Below are 23994 nucleotides of genomic sequence, written 5' to 3' on the forward strand. Positions count from 1 at the left end.
ATGATTGAATATTTGTAGTTACTTGTTGAAACAAGTCACATCAAAATAACTTGTCAAACCAAGTATGAAATAATAACAAGTACATCTATTTTGAAGAATGTTGATGAATGTGATTGATCTCAAACCCTATTTTTTCATGAAAGAATATCTATAATATCTTCCAAAGGAACACGATCATTAGTATAAGAAGTTGATATGATACTCCACAATGGGAACCCCGTGAAGATTCATGTGAAGTTTCCCATGAAAGTGAAGCTGTAAAAATATATGTGTGATTAGAATTTAAAAGTATAAATTGAAAAGCAAGAAGGAATAGTGCTAGTTAGTGTTCAACATACCAATATAATTCAATTGAAATACTCAAGAAGAAGCATTAATGATAATTTAGAGGTCCTCTTGTTGATGTGAGGTAGGATTTGGAAAATAGAGATGTACAAAAAGTACATGTCACTAAAATAAGGTGATATTATTATAAGCACTTGCCAAGTTAAATTAGGGGCTAGAGTTCAAAGGCTTCGTGAAGGTGAGAAATTATCTAGCTATAGGCAAAAGGAAACAACTAGAGCTAGAATTCTCATAGTAATGCATTAATTTCATGAATACCAAAAAATTAATAAGCACCTTACATTTTCTAAAAATGAGTGAAATTTCAAGGGAAAAATATTATATCTTGGAAATTTGAATAGAGAGTTAAAAAACCATTCAAATGTAAAAATATCATAACCAAGTTTAAGTTTCTAGTACAATTGTCAAATGGTGATACATACATAATTGTCTCTTAGAATCTACAATAGATTCTATAATTAATATCTAGCTTCTACAATATACATACTTATATCCATGTACCTGTACAAGTGATGTTTTTGATAGGGTGAAGGTTGTGCCTTCTATATAATTTACACATACAAATATGGATTTATTTTAATTATATACATGAATGCATGTGTATGCATGTATATTATGTGTATCTATATAGATGCATGCTTTCATTCAATTCTATAAATTTACCATTTTTATTTATAAATATATGTAACTAAGCATGCATGGAGGGTGCACAATTGTACATAAACATGGGTATATGTGTATCACTATAGAGTCAATACGATAATTCTACATATTCTCTCAAAAAGAGGTTTGAAACCCAAAAGTAAATTATAAAATGGGGGAAAGTTTTTGAATGAAATGGACTAATCCTTTAGTAGATAAAAAAGAAAGAATGGGATAATAAAAAGATTTTGAGAATTAATGCAAATTATCCCATACCTTTGGTGGAGGAGGGACAATTAGTTTTTCTTATATACATAGATGTACAAAAATACATGCAACTTATGAATGTGTATGGATGCATTCAACCAAATAAATCTATCATTTGGTAATATTTATGTATCTAGATGTATCTAACCATAAAAATGTGTAGGCTACATAGTTGCCTCTAAACTCATATATGCATGTGCTAGTAAAAAGTCAATTAGGTATAGAAAATAGTAAACCAAAATGGGTTTTGAAACTAACAAAATAATTGCAAGAATAGGGAAATTCTAAAATGAAATGAAATTGGCATGAAACAAGACTCCATTGGGAGCATATTAAATACTTTGGTGGACCACGAAAAAGATTCCATTTAGCATCAACATCAAGGAAATCCTATAAGTTGACCTAGAGATAACAAACATGGAGTAAAACAATACCCTCCTATGCAAACTCAAACAAATGATTCTTAGCCTTTCAAGAAAGTATGAACTCCTCAAATTCTCGTCTTTGATGTTGCATTTAAGAAATTCGACTAAGCCAAACATATAATTATTCCATTACAATTATTCTTAGTGGGGTGAATCTTACAAGAGCAGATCCCTTAATCAAGTCAAGGTTATAGCCCCTTATTGAATATTTAAAAAAATAGTCATATGAATTGGGAATCCATGGGCTATGTATGAGGTCAAGTCCTAAAACTTACCAAATATGTGTGTATGTTTTATTTTTGACAATAAACATATATATCATAATATTTTAATGCATGATTAATGGATGTCATGTAATGCCCGATTGACCCTCTTTGTGTGGTTTAAGAAATTTGATTCCCATGGCCCTAAACCTTCCAAAATCTCTCTCAGCCTAATTTCTTGATCTACCTCTCAATATGTATCTGTTATTCATGCTATCTACAATCCCTTATCAAAGTGTTTGGAAGAATACTCTATTCTATTGATACCCACATTGTTATATACCCAATTACTAATCAAACAAGATATCAATAAGGACCTCCCCTCCTCAATGCTAATAATCAGCACACTCCAGGCAACATATAGAAAAGTTGAGAAGTTGTAGTCAAGAATCTTCCACATGCTCATTTTATTAAAATTGCTAGCTTCATCAAAGACTTCTCCCTTGTACTCCTACTAAAGAACAAGTTGAAGGCTCATAGTAGGTTAACAAATAAGGGAGGAATAACAAAAAATGAGGCTATAAAGATAAGATAAACCTTGATATGAATGGGAAGCCATAAAACGTTTTTTCTACTTCTTATGTGTTTGTTAGACTTTGACCTCCTAAAATCCTCACACATCCCATGAAGATTCAAAGATCAGCCTATTAATGAATGTGAATCTTAACATGAAAAAAAAATGGGTCCTCAAATTTAGGGTTAGTAAATCAACGTGGAGGAAGGATAGGCACTAACAAATGAATCACTCAATGAGGAGCTAAAAAAGTATGATATGAATGATATGCAGAGCACGCAAAAAGAAGAAGAAGAGTCCCTCCCCAAGGACTCTCCTATATAAACAATAACTCAAGCAAGAGTAGCTCTAAGACAACATTCTCTAAGGTACGTGTTAGTCACAGTAAGGGTAGCCCTAACTTAGAAAAGAATCATAAGGGTAAAGGAAAAATCCCAAAGGGTCTAAAACTAATAAAAATGAATAAAAGTGTAGAAGTCACCTCGAAAACCAATGGATTTAAAAACCAAATTGGTTTCAAGATCATTATGAGTTGGTTAGTTGATTATACACTTTGATTTGTTGTGTCTCCGTTGACACTTTCAAGCCATGTTTGGCTCCCACAAATGATAGTTGACAATAAACTTTGATTTGGTGTGTTTATAAGAAGTTAAACTATCAATATCTCCTTAGACACTTTCAAGCCATGTCTAACTCCCACAAATGGTCCCTTGAAACTATTTGTTAATATTTTATAGATATTCGTAGACATTGAAAGTAGAAAATAATTCATCATAATGTCTTAATGTGCACATGTGCTAGCCAATAGTAGACCTTCCATCTAGAAATCCCTTGTTTGTTTCAAGATTCTTATCATCTTGGCTTGAGAATTTAATATAGAAGAAGATTTATCATATGAATTTCACAAGGTGGAAAATGTAATCTTTGGTAAAGAGTTGAATTACTAGTCCTTCTTATGATTTATTAGAATATGTATCTAATGAATTCAACAAGGTGGAAAATGTAATCTTAGGAAGAGATTTGAATTGCTACCCCTTTTGTAAAGGATACAACTCCTTGGAGAACATAAGTAGGGAAACTTAGAGTAGCTTAGAAAGTTTTTTAGAGGAAATGGAAGAAATGATTTCAAGGTGATCAAAGCCCACCCAGGCTAGAGTTGTTAAACTAAGGTAAGATTTCGTATAGCCTACAGAAATAGAATCATCAAACTTAGAAGAGATTGAAGGGAAAATAAATACTCCCATATTCTATACTTAGAGACTAACCAAAATAACAACTAAATAGGAGAACCTAACTAAAACTACAAGTCAGATGAAAATTTAAAAGAGAGAAATTAATCCCTCTAGACTCTAAACTTTGTTAAAGAGATAATGGGTCAAAAGAGTTGACAAGACCACCAAAGAAATGTTTTTTATCCTTAATAAGAATAAAGAAATACAAATCATTACCCCTCTACTAGATCTTACTGCCCACCCAACGCCAACAATACAAGACCTCACTCATAGCTTTGATCTGGAGGTGTGTATGACAAGCCGTGACCTGAATCGTCTAAATCATATATGATTTCTAGCCAAGCATCTTTCACAACTAGCAACCCAAAAAATATGTTGACTAGAGTTAAGATTGAGCCTACAATAACACCTTCAATTCTTTCTTAGGCCATCTTAGACCGTGTGGGTAAACCTTAGATTCATATTAGATTAAATATACCATTTTAACTCTCAAAAAGGAAAAATGCCTTATAGGTTTCAATGGTCTACCAAATGAGCTCTATCAAGAAATCATTGATTCTCTTGGATCACTTTTGCTCAAGCTATGATAAAAATCACTACATTTTGGAGATCTTCCAATTATTGTGAATGAATAAGGAGTCATTAAACTTGTGCAAAGGAAGAAGACGAAAAGGAATGATATTAAAAATTGATGACCAATAACACATCTCACTTTAAGATACATAATTTTTGCAAAATTGTGAATACAATCTATAACCTCATGGACTCTTAGGTTAACAAATAGTAGAAACAGTTTATTAAAGAATGAAACATACTTGACTCAATCATCTCCATATGGGAGGGTATTGATCATGCATAAAAAACAAACTAGGACATCATATTCTTACATATAGGTTTTGACATTAAGGCTTATGATATGTTAGATTGGGACTTTACATTCTAATTTCTTTTTAATATGGGATTTGAAAGGGCCTTCATGATAGTTTAGAGTGGGACTTTGCATTTCAACCTCTATTGACTAATATGGGATTTGGAAGGGTCCTCATTAGCTACGTATTGGTCCTTATAGCAATGGAAGAGCTAGAGTAGAGGTGAATCATTCCCTTATTAGACCCTCTTTTCTAAGGATATCTATTATGTTGTGTACTTCTTGGCTTGCTGCAGATCTCTAAGAAAGACATGAATGAACTAAATACCATGTGGAAAAACTATCTATAGTGAAGTGAAAGAAATCACTACAAACCACTCAATGTGGCTTGGGATAAATCGAGGGGGGGGGGGGGGGGTGATTGGGTCACTCATGAATATATGTATGTATAATGTGAGTTCAAAATAACAGGTTTTTAAAACACCATTTTTATACATTTTTTACATATAGAAGGGTATCATATAAAGGGGTTACTTACAGATTGAATAAAAAAGGGAATTTTTTATTCAAGAAAATTTCACAAATTGTTATATTTATAAAGAGGCCATGAATGCACATTATATAGAGAATATATATATGGTGAAACCCCCAAGGGATAAATGTATCCTCCCCAAAGAGGTAGGTGGACTTGGTCTACCTAACATGACTAAATTGGTTGACAAGTTGATAAAGTGGATGATGTTCAACCTTCTTGTTGAATCTTGGTCATCATCTTTCTTAACCTTTAAAAAAACTCTCAACAACTCCTAAAAATAGAGACACCCCTTTCACTCCTACCTCGATGTATTGCACTTTAGAGTGCTAAGTTTAATGGTGTTAACTACATCATATTTCCTTGTTGGGGGTAAAGGCGCCTCTGCCTAGCCGCCGTGTATTATTACACTGACAGTCACTGCCACTGCACACTGCAGGTGGCGGACGCCCATCGCCATCACTTTATTCTTTATTCTTTTAGTGACTGTTTGAATAAAGGAAGGTCTGGTCACACATTGTGACTGTTGGAGTTCCTATTTCTAGTCTCTCCCTTTCTTGCTCTTGCTCTCCCGCCATAGCTCTCGAGTCCAACCTTCGATCCGTCACTCCCTTTCAATTGGTATCAGAGCTTTGCTTTCTGACTCTTGAGCTTGGTTCGTGGCATTCTCAGCATCCCATCCACTCCCTACTTGCATTGGGTCTCCTTCCCGGAAGCCATATCCGACTCCTTCGAGCTCCCGTCACTCCCCGGCTTCCCGAGCACCTTCCCGGCTTTGTTGGGCACCTTCAAGGCATTACATCAGAGGTATCTGATCATTTTCTTCAGGGTTTACTTTAGTTCTCAGGTCTCATAGGCTATAAACAAGATTGGGGTAGCCACCATTGAAGCTCCCTTGCTTCATATCTCACTTGCCTTTGAACAAGACCTAATGGAGCTTGTTTGAGGTCTTCCTTGGCTTTAATCGGACCCCTCCAAAGCTTGGCCACCATTTTTTGCAGCCCCAAGACCAGAATTTACAGTTGGCAGAATCATGCAACCCTCCTATATGTGTCTTCAGCATTGACAATCACAACAACAGCTCTCCCCCTCCATTGGCACTTGGAAAGGCTCCATTTCGGGCATATGAACATGCTTTGATGCTTGGTTTTGATGGTTGATGTGTTGGCATAGCATTTGGACTAATTTAACATTGTTTTGGGACTGTCATAACAGTCCACAGGCAGTTCATAACAATGTTACACTGACATTTGATGCTACAGCTTGTTTGGCATTGCCATTTGATGCTCGGTTGGTCCCGTTTGATGCCCGGATGTTAGGGGAATGTATGCATATTGTTTGGAAACCATTTGGAGCTGATTTTTGGTACTGAAATTCTCAATTTTGAACAGTAAATCACTACTATACATAGTTGGGCTGAAGTCATTTTACTCATGTATGCTTATGCCTATGCTTTTCGGGCTATGTTTCGGGCATATATGGTGATGTATTGACACTTGGGGCTCGACATAGAGCTTGGTTTTGATTCGGGATCATTGGTTGAGATTGAGCTCACTTTGCAAAGCATTTGGAGGCTCTGTCTTGGATGTACTTATGGCATGTATATTGCTTATGTCTGACCGGTCTTGACATGCTTAGCCTATGCCATTACTACATGCTAGTTACATTGTTTGGAGCCTATTGCTACTAGAGCTCCGTCTTGGCTTGACCTTGGATTCCCGAAGCTTACTTGAGCTATTTATTTGCTTGCCAGAGTTGTATATTGGGATGTACTTGATGTCTTACATGCTTATGGATGCTACATACGGATGCTCTACCGCCTACATGTTCGGGATGTACTATTGATGTATTGTCTTGGACTTATGTCATTGGCACTGTGTCTTGCCTTGGTTTGAGCTTTTAGTGGGAGCATTCTTGGACATTGAGCAGGCGGTGCCTTTATGTATTGAGTAGTTACATGCTATTGAGCAGTTATAGGCACTGGAGACTTTGGGACTTCTTACCTTTTGGGATGATACATCATATGTCTTGGTTCACTGTATGCTTATGAGCTAAGTCTCAGTTTTGGATCCGTATCTTTGTGAACTAACATCTACTTGTGTCAAGTTTTGGTAGTGGTAGGAATACTTTGCCCCGTTGCTTGGGGGGTGTGCCTACTCACCGGCAAATATTTGTATGACATACTTGGGTGTTGGATTCATGCTTATCGATTGTCATATGCTTATGTTATGCCCGCATGATGCCGGCTTTGGTCTTGGCAATATCTGATTGCCTTGGGATCCAATTATGGCACTGTTAGCTCTCTTTTACTGAAATCTGAATTTTATTACAACAAGCATATATGTATGGACTGACATGGATATAGTAAACAACAAGCAGTTTTGAACTATCTACAGTCTTCTAGCTTGCATTATGGCGAGTTTGTCCACTGATCATGCTATTTTCAACATCACTAAGCTTGATGGTACGAATTAATCTTATTGGAAGAGCTAGATTTGACAGGTGTTGGTGCAGAAATCACAGATCAAACCTTTGAGGTTAAGCAGACATCCGCCTGCAACTATGCCAAATGAGGAATGGCTTGAGCTTGATGAGTTATGCAAGTCCACTATTGTATTGTCTCTCACAGAATAGGTTCACTATAATGTCTTTGAGGAAGAATAAAGTGCTTGGCAGTTGTGGGAAAAGATCAAAAATCTCTATGACAAGAAAAGTCTAGTGAGTCAAATGTATTGGCTGAAGCAGCTTATAGATCTGCGCATGAAGGAGAATGTGACTATGTCTGCTCACTTGAGCCAATTCCATGCTATACTCAAGAACTTGACTTCGCAGGACATCACTTTTGCAGAGGATGTCACTCCTCTTTTCTTGCTTGGTACTCTTAATGAGTCATGGGATGTATTCCGCACTACATTATGTGCCTCTACTGCTGCCTTGAAATTATTTGATGTTGAGAGTGCTCTTCTGTAGGAAGAGGTTAACCACAAGAATTTGGATGCCTCTCGTGTGTCTCATGCTATGACAATTAGAGGCAGGAATGATGGATATGGAAAGCATGGCAATGGTAGTGGCCGTGGACAGGATTCTCAAAAATCTCGGTCCAAGTCTCATGGGAAGTCAAGTAGCAAATCCCGTGGCAGGAATGCAGATGTTACTTGTCACCATTGTGGGAAAAAGGGCCATATTAGGCCACAATGCCATGAATTGCACAATGAAATATGCAAAGATAAGGGGAAAGACAAAGTGCAGGATAAGTCTTCTGATCGCAGCATAGTACCTACAAAGTCCAGTGTTAAAATTGAAGAGATCAATGTTATGCAGCCTGAGAATGTTGATAATGATGATTATATCCTAACAGCTTCTTCTAGTGCTTCACAGATGACAGAGATACACTCTATGTATACACAGTGTTGGCTCTTGGACTCAGGTGTATCCTTTCATGTGACACCTTGCCGAGAGTGGTTTCATTCATACCATACTGTTTCCGGTTCTGTGCGCTTGGGTGATGACAGCTCTCTTGATATTGTGGGCATTGGTGATGTTAGGCTGCAGTTTCCTTCTGGTAGCAGTTTTGTTATGTAAGATGTACGTCACGTAACTGCTTTGACACGCAGTCTCATGTCAGGTGGACAGCTTGATGACATAGGATATTATGTATGTTTTGGAGACTCTGCATGGAAGATCACTCGTGGCAGAATTGTGATTGCGAGAGGTGCCAAGGCTGACAGTCTCTACCCCTTGATTGTATCAGCTTCTTCTCCTGATCATGTTTTGTCTGTGGGTTCTATCCCACATGTATCTCTTTGGCATGCCCGTTTGGGCCATATGTCTTTGAAGGGAATGAAAATGCTTTCTGGTTCGCAGTACTTACCGCCCATTGATTATGCATGTTTTGATTCATGTGAGCATTGTCTTTATGGCAGGCAGACTAGGTCTACGCATAAGAAGTTTGGTAGGCCAGGCATGAGTGAGCCCTTAGCATTGGTACATTCGGATATCTGTGGGCCCATGCCTTGTCATTCTATGGGTGGTGCAAAGTATTTTGTTATGTTCATAGATGATTTTTCACAAAAAGTTTGGGCTTATCCCATTAAGCTGAAATCTGATGTCTTGGCTGTGTTTCAGAGATGGCTTGCATTGGTTGAGAACCAGTCTGGGTATAGGCTAAAATACCTAAGGACAGATAATGGGGGTGAGTATATCTCACGTGCTTTTGAGCAGTTATGTGATGAGAGGGGTATTAAGCATCAGTTGACCACTCCCTACACCCCCCCAAGAATGGTTTGGCTGAGCGGATGAATAGAACCATCCAGGAGCATGTACGCAGTATGCTTAGTCATCCAGGCCTACCACAGAGCTTTTGGGCTGAGGCAGTTAGTACAGCTATGCATGTCCTAAACAGATGACTCTCTAGTGGTTTGGATTTCCAGGTTGCAGAGGAGGTATGGACTGGAAAGTCTCCCTCTTATGCGCATCTCCGTGTCTTTGGATGTGAGGCATTTCGCCATGTGTCCAAGGACAACAGAAGTAAGCTGGATCCCAAGAGTGTCAAATGCATTTTCCGTGGTTATGGGGATGCAGGCAAGATAGGTTATCGTCTCTGGGATTCGCATGCACGGAAAGTCATCTGAGTCATGATGTAGTTTTCCATGAAGACAAAATGCATAGGCAGCCTGAGAGAGTTGTTGAGATCTGCAGGGTCATATTTTAGGAGGAGCCGAGAGCTCCCGCACAGCCAGTTGGACAACCTATAGCTGCAGCAGATGCTCATGGTCAGGGTGTTGGACAGGTAGTTGGGCAGGCAAACAGCAAAGTCTGCCATGAGATGGTCTACTAGAGACAGACGTCCACCTGATAGATTTCAGCCCTCGATGCATTATGTCTTGGTTATAGATGCAAGAGAGCCTTTCACTTACGATGAGGTTATGCGTAGGGATGACAGTCACTCCTGGGAGAGGACTATGCAGTTTGAGATAGACTCCCTGCATAAGAATGACACTTGGGATTTGGTTTCCTTGCCTACGGGCAAGAAGGCTTTGCCATGCAAGTGGGTGTACAAGCTAAAAAGTACCCCTGGACACCCCAAGCCGGCATACAAGGCTAGATTGGTAGCAAAGGGTTTTAAGCAGGAGCATGGTGTGGACTTTGATGAGGTCTTTTCTCCTGTGGTTAAGATGACCACCCTGCGCTTAGTCTTGGCTTTGGTTGCTCATCTTGACTTGGATTTATACCAGATGGATGTCAAGACAACTTTCTTACATGGGGACTTGCATGATGAGATTTATATGGAGCAGCCTAAGGGCTGTGCAGAACCTAAGAGGTAGCACCTAGTGTGTAAATTGAAGAAAAGTCTTTATGGCTTGAAACAGGCACCTAGGGAGTGGTATCATAAGTTTGATGCCTTTATGCAGTACATAGGGCTATAACCGGAGTGCTATGGATCTGTGTCTTTACACAAAGAAAGCCGTGATGGTCCTTTATTGATTTTGGTACTCTATGTGGATGATATGCTGATAGCAGGGAAAGCTCATGATGAGTTAGATGCTCTTAAGGCTCAGCTCAAGAAGAGCTTTGAGATGAAATATCTGGGACAGGCCGCTCATATACTTGGTATGCGCATTATACACAACATGCATCAGGGACTCCTCTACTTGTCACAGAGGGAGTACATTTATAAAGTCCGTGAGCGCTTCCGCATGCAGGACGTAAAGCCTATTGGCTGTCCATAGCCTTCTTATGTGAAGGTATCACAGGCTGATTGTCCACAAATAAATGAGCAGAGGGCCGAGATGGCCAAGATTCCCTATGCATCCATAGTGGGCAGCCTTATGTATGCCATGATAGCCAATCATCTAGATTTTGCCTTTGGAGTTGGTGTTGTGGCACACTATATGGTTACACCTGGCAAGAAGCATTGGAATGCCGTGAAGGGTATCATGAGGTACCTGAAGGGCACTGTAGATATGTGCATATGCTATGGTAGCCAGGATACAGGAGTCGTGGGGTACACTGACTCTGATTATGCAGGACATGCAGATAGTAGGAAGTCCACTTCCGGCTATTTATTCACCTATGCTGGAGGTGTTGTTTCTTGGATGTCCAGGGTGCAGAAATGCACGGCCCTTTCTACTACAGAGGCTGAGTATGTTGCAGCCACTGAGGCTTGCAAGGAGGCCATTTGGTTGGGTTGTTTAGTTGCGGACCTTAGTATTGATGCTATCCTTACACTACATTCGGATTCTATGAGTGCCATTTAGTTAGCCAAGAATCCGGTCTTCCATGCGAAGACGAAACACATTGAGGTGAGGTATCACTTCATACGTGGGGTCGTTGAGGACAAGTCTGTTGATCTTGTCAAGATCTCGACTGACCAAAATCTTGCAAATCTGCTCATGAAAAGCCTCTTCACAGAGTGCTTTGCCTTCCTCACGAGGTTGATGGGCGTGGGATGAGATGACGTCTTTCCTCATCCTGTTGTACATGTGTACATGTTGTACTATCTTTTTTCTTTTTCTTTTCACTCCTCACTAGGGCAGATTCGCCTTTAAGTGGGAGGTTGTTGGGGGTAAAGGCACCTCTGCCTAGCCGCCCGTATATTACTACACTGACAATCACTGCCACTGCACACTGCAGGTGGCGGGCGTCCGCCATCGTCACTTTATTATTTATTTTTTTAGTGACTGTTTGAATAAAGGAAGCCCCGGTCACACATTGTGACTGTTGGAGTTCCCATTTCTAGTCTCTCCCTTTCTTGCTCTTGCTCTCCCGCCATAGCTCTCGAGCCCAACCTTCGATCCATTGCTCCCTTTCATTCCTAAAGTCATCTAGTTCTCTTAGTTTAAGTTTATATCTCTGCTACTCATCTCTCAAAATCTTAACATGATCTTGGCTTGGATCTCTGAAGACAATATATAAACAAGCATCTTCTTCCCACCTATTCCCTCCACCTCTTTACCACCTTGCTAAATAGATTTAAAAACATATTAAGTGCTAGGCTAACCTATGGGACTTTTACACTAATAGTTGGTTCTCAAAAGACACCCTCAAATGTATATTCAAACTTTCTCCCCACTAAATTGATATGATTAACTCTACTAAATATTTGGAGTACTTCACAATCTTGCAAGCAACTTAGATTAAAATACCCTTTAATATTAAAGCCTAAAATGGAAATCCAAAGCAATGACCTTCGTGCCCTAGTGCTCCCCTAGTGCATCCACTTAAACCCAACTTGAAAAGAATTGCACTATCCTTGAACAAATATGAAAATTTGAATGGACAAACCACCAATGGAGTTATTATTTCTAAAGAATATTGTTGATAGTCATTCCTCCTAAAATCTCATATCTCTAATGGCATGTTCTCCTCAATGCGATGTCAACCAATAAAAGGGCTTGTAAATTTAACTTAAGCAATAGTCTTTGATGTAGATGCAAAATCACCATTGAGAACCTCCCACATCTCTTCACAATTTGTATGAGCAATAGGCCTACCCTTACTCAATTTCTCACATTAAATGTCAATAGCACCCTAACTCTTTCTTAGAAGGACTTGCTCATAGGGCAAGCAAATGTCATTGCTCCCTTGGTGTGGAACCACAAGGCTATATATATTGTGGTGTGTATGGAAAGATAGGGATGTGTGGATTTTGATAATCTAGTATCTAATTTGTTGTCTAGTCTCATTTTGCAATTTTAATTTGGGCTCTCTAACAACAATGAGAAATTTGTGAAAACTACACAAAAGTCTGAGAAGTAGAGAATCAAGGTCAAAATCGCAACCCCCTACAGGTGGACATCTCCCCATGGATGAAGAAAGCATGAAGTATCTATTGGAAATGAAGAGGCAACCAGTGGAAGAAGTTGAACTTTTAGATGCTAGCTTCTCCTCACCTTCCTCTAATGTGGAGGATCAACTATCCTTCAACTTACTTCTACTTTTTGTATGGCTTTCTTGTCAACATAGATATCCCCCCTGATCCCTCCCAAACCACCAAGTGAAGTAATATCTTTTTGGGTTACCGTAAGGCTTGTGAACTTCTATCACCATAGGGGGTTTGATACTTTCCCCCTAGTGAATAGTTAGTTCATGATGCTGCTATGCTGTAACTACTCCTATTTCTTTCTTAATAAATTTTAGCATTTTCTGTTTAATAGAAAGGAAAATAAAAGAGAAAAGAACGCAACGGCCTAACCTTTAGCAGGCCAGAAAGAATAGATGAAATAAAGGCGAGACTTATGGGAACTAATGCCTAACTAAGGATCGTACCTTGGGTGGAGAGGGACCAATTCTTGGGGTCATCATAGCTAACGGACCAGAAGAAATACCCTCGGAATCCCATGTCCTTGATTGCGCGCACCTTCGTGGCGATGGATCGAGCGTCATCATAGCCAATCCAGATATTGTCAGCGAAGCAATAAGCACTACTGGTGGTATTATCATAGAATGTTGTTGCATTCCGTTCATTGATAAACTGCTCGATCTCGAGGTAAAAGAAGATGCCGGGAGCTTGGCTAATATTTTGAGCAGGACCAGGACCGATGGCAGGCGCGCCGACGCCAGTCTGAGCAGAGTCATTAGGTAAGAGCCAGGAGTGGCCATAGGTGGCGAGGCCGACGATGGCCATGTCTGCAGGCAAGCCGTCGGAGAGCCACTGGGTGAGCCCGAAGATGGTGGTGAAGTTAGTGTTGGTTCCGTCGAGGGCGGTGTGCTCGCCCGTGACGAGATCCCATTTGCCGTGGTAGTCGAAAGACATGATGTGAGTCAGGTCGAGGTTCTGGATGATGGACTGCATGGGGTACGGGACGTGTGACGACGACTGGTTAACGACCGGCACCCTCGACGAGTAGTAGACTGCCGCCGTGAGGAGGAGAGGAGAGGACCCAGAGACCGAGGCTTCCTTCTCCACCGCCAGACGCCATTCCGAGAGGAAGACGCCGAGGCTATTCATGTCCGCCTGTATGCAGGACATGGATAATCAGAGTTCAAGCTTAATCAAATCTCTAAACAAAAGTAGAAAATTTACACCCCATGACTTCTCATCATAGCTTTTTGTATCATAGGTTCAAGTAAAAAAAATTTCAAGTATGAGTTTCTTGAAGCATTGGTTGAAGTATAAGTATAGCTTTGTGTCATAAGCTCAAGTATAACCACAGCAAGAGTGAGGGGGCCAATTATAGAACACCTAAGCAAAAATATATATTTTTAGGGGGGATTTCGCATTTTGCTGTTTTTTGTAGATTTTAATGAATGAGTACGTAGAGGTAAGGTTACACTTGAGAGTCCGTAACATAATAGTTTTTGCCAAATCAATGAGTAACATCTAAGGAAGATTCTAAGCATATTCTTTCTTTTTGTCACATCACCAACCCCAAGATATTTGCTTTTTGATACCCCTTGCACAATTGGCCCCCTTACCCTCCTCTTAAGTTTATTAAGCATTTGGTTGATGTGTAAGTTTCTTCAAGCACTTGAATCCACAAATGTAGCACCTAGCCATATGTTAACCACACTTACAAATCTCCCTCATTCTTAATTGTTGGGGGGTTTCTTTTTAGGTTAGAGTAGTAGGATGATAGGCATTGCATTTATAAGGCTTCTTAGGAAGATTGGGTTGCATACTTTGGTACAATTATCTAAATCTTAATTTGGACACAATCATCTCAACAAGCATCGTATATCCAATATGATATTTCGTGATCTCTATGATTTATGGACTAGAATCCAAGGTAGTCCTTGGGCTACACTTATAATACTCTTCAAACTCTAGATCGTTCAATGAAGGTGCTAGATATATTTGTAATATCAATGTTGAGGTGTTTTCTATAAGTTTTGCTACCGATTAATGCCTTACTATGTGAAAGCATCCACATATTTCTTTATATTTCTTGAGTATTCCTTTGCTATTTTTAAAAACTAAATGTCAATGGGATATGAATGTCTTCAAGTGTCTTTCGATTATTAAATCAATGCAGTGAAAACTCCTAATTTAGATTAAGGCCATCTAGGTGAGCATGTTATAATGGAAGCTTAGCTAATAAGGCTTTGGGTGCACCTCAATCACTCCTCAAGAGAATGATTTATAGCAAGCCATGGCTATGCGTATTTATATATGATTGGATTGCAATAGCCAAGATTAAGGGGAGCTCATGGTGGATTAACCTTGATTGGCATGACATTCTCACATGTCCATACATGCATGTCAAGTTCCCGGAGTTGAGTGTTGCACAAGTTCTCACTAAAAGGGAATGGGAGTATAGCGACAGTCATTTCTCATGCAAAACAACGGCGTTGCTATTTGCATTGCAAATGCAATGCCACTCTGAGGAAAAAAAAGTAGCAAAAACTTGAGCATGGCATTTTGCCGCAAATAGTTTGAGAGAGAGCAAAAGAGATTGTGGCTTTGGGAGGGAGAGAAGAGGAAGAGAGAAAGAGAGAGAAGGAGAACTTCTCACACGGTTGCCGCCGTTGCTGATATATGCAAAGAAGATGGAGAAGTTCACAAACAAGAAAGAGAGGACATCGTGAAGAGGAGACGAAGAATCCATCCTTGAGCCTTTGTGGCAAGTACATTGCCTCCTCTTGGTTTGTTTTTATGTTTTCTTATTTTCTTTAGTTTGTTTTTCTTGAGAATAAGATGCATTAAGGGAGAAAGAGAGGAAATGAGAGAAGGAGAAGAAGAAGGGAAAATGAAGAGAGAACAAGAGAGAGAGAGAGAGAGAGAGAGAGAGAGAGAGAGAGAGAGAGAGAGAGAGAGAGAGAGAGATAGAGAGAGAAAAAAGATGAAAGATAACAAAGAAAGAGAGAAAGAGAGAGAAGGGGAGAGAGAGATAAGAATGAGTGAGAAAACAACGAGGGGGCGGAGAGAAACAAAGAAAGGGGCAACAAAGAAAGAGAAAGAGAGAAAGCCTAAGAGAGGGGGAAGAGAACACGAAACAAAGAGTGAAGGGAGAGGTGGATAAAAGGGTAAAGTAAAGAGAGAGAGAGAGAGAGAGAGAGAGAGAGAGAGAGAGAGAGAGAGAGAGAGAGAAGAAAAAGTGAGAAAACAATGAGGGGGTTGACAGAAACAAAGAGAGGAGCAACAAAGAAAGAGAAAGAGAGAAAGAAAGAGAGGGAGTAGAGAACATGAAACGAAGAGTGAAGGAAGAGGTGGATAAAAGGGTGAAATAAAGAGAAGAAGGATAATGGGAAAAAAAAAGAGATCTAGAAAGAGAATTGAAGAAAAAGAGACAAAAAGAGGGAGAAAAAGAGAGATAGAGAAAACAATAAATAGAGAGCAAGAGAAAGAGAGAGAAAAACGAAAACAACAAGAGAATTAGAGAGAATAAAATTATAAAAAGAGAATGGTAGAGGGGCAAGAGGGACACAAAGAGGGGTGGGGAGAGAGAGTCTATCAATGCTTTGTTTCATGAGTTTTTATTTTTTATCTTTGATTTTGATTTTAGTGAGATGTGTCGAGTATGAATAAAGAGGAAACAAGAGAAAGACATAGAGAAAAGAAGGGAGGGAAAGTAAAAGAGAGAAGAAGTGAGAGTGGGGAGGAAAGATTGGGGGGATAAATAAACATTTTTAGAAATAGAGGGGAAGAGAGAAACAAAGAAGAATGAAGAGAGGTAAACAAAAAAAGAAAAAGAGAAAGAGAATAAAAACCTGTTATTTGTTGTAACATAGACAAAATAGAAAAAGATTATGGTCGTGATGTCCAAGATGGCCCGTGTCCTTGCTCTCAATGCAAGCTAGCAATCAGACAAAAGCATCGCTTGTCTATAGAACACGTACGATGCTTTAGTGAGTTTCAATCAGAGATCATTGATCAGAAGATCTCATATTTTGAGCGAACGGTAAGAAAAGTGTGTATCAATTATGCCTTACATTTGCAACTAATTGAATATCATATTCAAAAATATAAAACGTGCATGTAAAATTTGTACAAGAGGGAGGTGAGGTCTCATCCCAAGGAGGAATGAACTTGTTGCAGCCAATTAAAAAAGTTAATGGACATGCGATAGATGGAGTACCTGAGCCAATCCACCACTTGATCAAAGGTACGACTCAGTGATCTATACCCTCAATACAAGAGGAGATAGTCAGTCTTTTAGACCTTCCTTCAATCTTGGAGTAATTTGAGATTAAGGCAATGATCCATGCATTAATACCCATGGATACCGAGTCATCTGATCTACTAAGAGAGAAAGCATCCATATCATTATATGATGGGTATCAAGTATCTTACCTGAAGACAATGCTTACGCTCATAAGTGTGCAAACAAAATATGGATGGAGCGATGCGAGTGTGACCAAGATATTCAAGTACATTCTACGTGCACTCCATTGATTTTTTTGACTCCATTATAAAAAATACATGGTGCTTTTTCAAGGTGTTTTATGTTTTTTTTTTCAGGTTGCTAAAGTATCATATATTATCACTTAGAAATACCATACCTGAGTCTATGATGATGTACGACATGTTTTACAAAACCTTGGCATGGACTACAACAGTATCCATGCATGTGTCAATGATTGTATGCTATTTCGAGGAGACTACGAGACTATGGAGACATATTCAAAGTGTAGTACTCACAGGTATTAGTAAGTATTGTAAAGAAAAACCATTTCTCAAAAAGTTCTTAGACACTTTTCACTTATCCCGTGTATATGCCACATGTTTCGTATGTCGAGCAAGGCAAGCTTGACAATGTAGCATGCACAGAATAGATCCACAGATGGAGTCCAATGAATATCAGTGCATTCACGTGCATGGAGCCACATAGACTCTACATTTCTAGGCTTTGCACGAGAGCCAAGGAATCTTCGGCTCGATCTTGCTATGGATGGCGTGAATCCATTTGGTTTTCGCTCAACTTCTTATAGTGTGTGGCCTATAGTCCTTGTTAGCAACAACATCCCACCATGACTTTCTACAAAGAAAGGACACCTGATCCTTAGCTTGCTCATTTTTTGGTGCTACAAAGTTAAGAATATGGACACCTATGTTCGTCATTAGTTGATGAGATGAAGGTTTTCTAGGAGAAGGGGATCGACATGGAAGATATAAGCAAGCGCGATGGTCGACGGTATACGAGCCATTCTCATGTGGACCACGTATGACTTTTCCGGATTTAGGGAGTACTTAGGTAAGTAGGCTTCTGTTATCCTTGGTAATATCTAATATAGCTCGTTCAAGTCTGTGTTGGGTGTTGAGACAGGTTTGGTTATCTCAGGTTATCACACGCGTCCATTGTGTGGGCCATAGTTAGACTCCCAAAGGTCATGAACCATGAAGAAGATGGTACATCAAGGACATGTCACTTTCTTGCCAAAGGGTCATGAATTGAGGGAAGGTTTTATTGGATGATCTCTAGTACAAATGAACACCTAGAGCTAGTACGAGTTGCAAATGGTTCACACGGAGTCACATCGAAATGGAATGCGACAGTTCTCAGTTTTCTACAAGTTGTCGTATCGAACCTACTTACAGATCAACCACTTGTTGGATCCCATATATATTTTCAAGAATGTGGGCAACTTATTATGGGACCACATTATAGGAAAGAGAGACACTGCAAGGGAATGAATGGATTTGAAGGAGGTAGGTAAGATGGAGGCGCTTTGGCCACAGTCAAGCGCTGATGGTCTCACTGACAACTACTTTGTGCTCCTTGGATTCTGTCTACCAAAGAAGAGCTAATTGTGAAGCAAATTATCATGTCTATCCGCACCACGATAAGTGTGATGTGTTCCCTCAGATGATCCACTTTTTCTAAAAAATAACAACTATCGGGGCTAAAATCCAATGATTGGCATAAGATATATTAAGTTTGTACTAACCTCAATTGTAAGTGGTCTGCATATTTTGCTATTTAGTGTCTAATTGGTGTTCTTAATACTTCTTTATTTGTGTCAATTTATACTACCGATCGCAATCACGGTATACCTCACTCCAAAAATATATAGGGCAATTTACAAGATGTCAAATTTGGTGCAATGGATCTCATAGAATAAGATCAAGATATCCTCTATTGAATTCGCAAGGCAGGGAGCAATGGAGAGAGTCTATCTCTTTTAGAAGTATTTTCCCAAGATTATGGGACACGTCCATACACAATGTATGTTCTTCTTGGAGTACTACATGAAAACCCTAAAAGACTTTGTGTGACAACAAGCTCGGTCAGAAGGTAGCATGGTTGAAGATTGGTTGGTATTGGAGGCCTTAGTGCAAATTTCAAAGTGGCTACCAACGGTGGATTCAAACAACAGTATGCTATGGTCAGCTAAAGGAAGATGATAGACTGATTAGAGATGTGGCAATTGGAAATGGGGTACAAAAAAGGTTGGATGCTGCAATGAAGAAGAAAGTGAATCATTTTTATATGTTGCATCATGCATCCATGGAGACGTGGCTCGTTAGGTACAAGTAAGCCAAGAAAGATCAAGAAGAAGCACGATCAAAATTTTGACATAGTACGCACCATCGATCGATTTGATATTCTGAGGACATTGAGGAGATGTCGTAGTTTATTTCTATGTGATGGTTACATGGAGCTTTGATCGCAACTTCTCGCAAAGGGATGGAGGTCTCTACTGAGGAGTGGGAATTCTCTAGGGAATGTAGTCCGAAGGTGGCCGCATGTTTTATAATCTATCATATCTAAATTTTATATGTGACTACTAATCTAACTGTTTCAATGTCCATTACAGAATATACAATGTGGCGTGGTTGCATGCGTAACATTTACACATTGAGTGCATCAACAAAATGCACTCCACAAGGAATTGTGATTTCATGACAAAGTTCAAGCAAGAGAGCTAACGACGAGTCATGGATCCAAACACCATTATAGATGAGATAGAGTATTTTGGAAACTTGCAAAGTGTTATCTCAGTGGATTATGGTAGCTTCTCTATGATCATATTTGATGTATAGTGATTCAAAATGGTATTGGAAGGAGTTGAGGCAACCGTTTGGTGAGGTCCATCTAGATTTCTCGAAATAGATTCCGAGAAAAGATAAACGGATTTGTGTAACACATTTGTCTTTCCGGCCTATTGTGAACAGGTGCATGAATTGTTTTTAAAAAGTTTTCGACACAAAATAGTCACAAATGTTGAATCTCTCTTATATGTGATATTGAACATGTAATTTTCTATCCAAACCCCTGAGAACATCGATGGTGGTATGTTGTGCCTTTAGCTTCTCGAAGTGTGAGAGTGTATGATGAAAGCAATATTCTTAGCATATATGAGGGATTGATATTGCAAGGGGTGGAGGTCAAAGATTGCTTGGAGCATGTAGAGGAGGTAGATTTGGGTAACGATTACGAAAAGACGAGAGGCCAGTAATTCTTTAAGAACAAAGTGGACTCCTCCTTTTGTGGTGACCTATCTATAGACCTTATAGTGTATGCAAAGTTGTGCTAGGAGATTGACATAGGACCATGGGCTATGTCATACTTGCAGCATCCACCTACTCAATTCGTTGATGAATTGCTTATAAGGATACTCTAAAATATGCATTTTAAGTAATATCATTTTTTTCAAAGTTATATTATTGTGCTTTACTTGAATCTTTATATTGATTATGCTAATATTATTTTTTGTCTATGTGCAAGTTATCTTTAACGATATTTGGAGAGCTGGATGAGTAGAGGGATGAGCGATGAGGAGTTGCAGGAGATATTCATATGTATATCTCCAGATCAGATGGGCCGATTCAAAGATATGGCCGACTAGGAGTTATCTCGAACATCATCGAGCTATTCTATTAGATATACTTTGGTACGCTTTGATGCTTCGGTTTCTAATAGACGAGATTGACGCTCGAGACTAGGCCTAGATGGAGGGAGTGGTTTTGGGGGGTGCTACGGAGATGTGGATTATGTGAGCCCACGGTCGGTTAGCTCGAGATAGGGATGCTACTTCTCGCTTTCATATAGGTTTGAGAGAGGGTGGCTTAGGTGGGTGTTGTAGAGGCATTGATGTAGTATCTATACCTCATTGTTCTGGTGGAGACGTGTCACCTGTAAGATTTGAAACACCTGTGAGGACATCTACTCCAGTGACTTCAATCGTCCGCAGGTGGTACCCATATGGGTGCTACTTTGAGAGATACTACCCCCGTGGGTACACTAGATATACAGGGGTCTCCTGGTTATGTCCAGGAGCACAATCGTAGATGAAAGAGGACAAACCTTAGACAATAATATACCCCAGAGGGGTATAGATACCTTGTAGATGACAGGATAGGATGTGTGATTATGAATGATGAGAGGAGGGGGATGATGTCTTGCATGAGATAGTTGTACCAATAAGTTTTTCGGCACAATGTCTTAGGCCATTGGAAGAGGATACCTGAGGGGAGCAAGGACTATATATTAGCATCCTTGCACAAGGAGTTTCTGGTACATATTGTGATAGAGAGATTTTCCACTGGGTGGATGATAGAGTGTATGCGTGCATATATATCACACACACGATCTGATGCACACAAAGCACTCAATATTAGCACCTCAAAGCCCGAGTTGCTAGATGTAGATGACTGGTGGAGACTTGAGGAGGAGGCTACAGATTCTCTAGGATGTTGGCGACAGTAGGGGGAGATAGTGCGAGTATGATTGGAGGCAGGGATCGTGCATCATCTGGGGAGTGGCGAGCACATAACTTATCTGGAGGACTTTGTAAGTTTTTCTTTTATTCTTTTCACTTTCTTATTTACAATATCACTTATACTGACAATCATGTTTCTAACAGTTGTATTATGTTTTCTTTACAACACTCCATTACAAACCGTAATCCCATCGGTCTACAAACTCAATATACAGAGAGATACGATCTCACTGTATTGATTGGTAGACTGTATACACGTGGCAGCCCAGTGTAAATCAATTATCTTTCTTATCTGTGGTTACCATTTTTTTTAAAAATGCATTATATATGGTGGACTGATGTGGAGTTGTTCATTTTGCAGAGTCTATTCAATACTCTTTTGTGTTGAGACAAGCTTTCAGATGGCGAGGATCTATAGCTGACGCTTGGATTCGTGGAGTGTGCATTCTCTTCTTTTTTGGTCATGTGATTTATGTAGGTATCTTCTATATACTATGTACTTATCATCCTTTGTATCTTGCCATAATTCCATGAGTTTTCGTCAGCGATCTTGTACTTATTCTATGTATCAGTCTTATTGGTTCAAGTATATTTTGTGCTTATCTTGATGACCATTGTGCACCTAACATGTAATTCATTTGTAGAATATAAACATAGCACCTGGTGCATTATTAATTTCTTTTTCTCTATAATCGTCACTATTAGAGTCACAAATTTACTGCACGTGTCGTTATTGGTGTCGCAAACCATTGCTATATGCATTGATAATTGCATCGCAAAATTAACAAAAATTGCGACGTAAATACCGACACATGTAGCGATGGTTTTATGAAGACGCTGATATCGACACGTTTAGCGATGACAGGGGCAATGTTTTTAATAAACATTTGTGTCGATTTGAATATTGGTATGAGGCCTATATCTTGTAGTATTTGGTATAAAACCCTCGGTAAGTACCTAGTCTTCTAGGGGTAGAAGATCTAGGCACTCCTCACTAAGCCGTAACATTTGGCGCTCTCCCTTTTCCTATTAGCCAAAGATAGCTTTCGCTCATCAAAATCCTAGGTTGTTGAAGGCCTTGTGTGCTAAGGGTGTGACTATTTGGTAGGCTCTCTAGGGCCCACAATGTTCTCAAGTAATGTCCCTAGTTCAAATCACTAAGCAATTTGGGCTCAATGAAGTTGAGGCCCGTTGAAATGCGGTACTACAACAAGTGAAGCAAAACTAGTTCCCATCCACAGTGAACTCATAAGTCTCCATTTTGAAGGATTTGATTAACACTGTGGATAACCAAATGTGGCCTTGTAAGTTAGCCCATGATATCAAAGCATCTTCTTTTGTAATTTTGATGGGATCACAAGCCAAGTGGAGAAGATATTTTCCGTTGGCCAGAGTGGAGACATGGAAGAGACAAGCAAAGAATGTCTAGAAATCCACACTTGCACTAATTTGAATCAATTCCTTAAGACAAAGGCTCCTTTTGAAGAAGTTGCCACTAAGATCGAGGCTATCCAAGAGAACTTGTGTCTCTTCTCTATGCCCCTCCAATGGGCAAAAGTTGAGGAGATAGAAAAGTACATTTTCTGGGAATGCCTACACATGATCCTAGTGTGGAAGGCAATTAGGAGATGGCTTAAGGTTGCCAATCTTAACGAAAACTTTGGGATAACTACAACCCTCTTTGTTGACCACGCAAGGTTGGAAGTTAACACGTGGTGGCTAGTAGTCCTTCTTTGTGGCCTGGCTCTTAAGTTTATTTGGACTAAAAGAAACAGCTTGGTATTCAATAGGTTTGAGAATGGCAAACCTGACAACTACATAGTTCAGTTACGTCAAGATATATTAGCTCTAGTAGCTGTCTTGAAGGCTAATCACTAGATCTTTAAACTTTTCTTCAAAAATTTGTCTTAAGGCATGCTTGCATCTCTTAGATAATGTACCTTTTTATCTGTTTTTGATAATATAGATACCACATTACAAAAGAAGAACTAAATATGCCTACGTGGAAGAATTATTAAGGTTAAGGCTATAATACTAAGATCTCTTTTGCCCCAAAACCTTGGAGGTTTTGAACCATTTATCCTATAATTTGAAGCTTTTCATGGCTTGGCCTAACTGTAGGCAAGGGCCAACTATCTCGACCTTTTCAATTGTGTGAGAAATCCACTTTATTCACCCAAAAGATCTCAAGAAAAACCTAGGTTGTTCTTCTAAGTCCCTTTTTATCATCTTCCTCTCGCTTGGTCTTCTCTTCGTATTTCCCATTATTTTCACTAGTAGAAGAGATTGTATTTATAGAGATAA

At 39.4% G+C, this 23994-nt stretch overlaps 1 protein-coding gene across 1 annotated transcript in view; it reads right to left on the reverse strand.

Moving 5' to 3' along the window:
• The window catches only part of LOC148010470 (class V chitinase CHIT5a-like), a 24933-nt gene continuing 939 nt past the window's right edge, over nucleotides 1-23994 (reverse strand). The window contains exons 2-3 of the mRNA XM_087671925.1: nucleotides 13357-14044; nucleotides 1-255 (exon numbers count right to left, since the gene is read on the reverse strand). Of these exons, the coding sequence (XP_087528051.1) occupies nucleotides 149-255; nucleotides 13357-14044 (795 nt within the window). The 3' untranslated portion in view covers nucleotides 1-148. The remainder of the gene's footprint in view (nucleotides 256-13356; nucleotides 14045-23994) is intronic.

Source organism: Lygodium microphyllum, chromosome 29 (assembly GCF_053477565.2).
Source record: "Lygodium microphyllum isolate KBCC chromosome 29, Lygodium_microphyllum_v1.1.10, whole genome shotgun sequence".
NCBI lineage: Eukaryota > Viridiplantae > Streptophyta > Polypodiopsida > Schizaeales > Lygodiaceae > Lygodium > Lygodium microphyllum.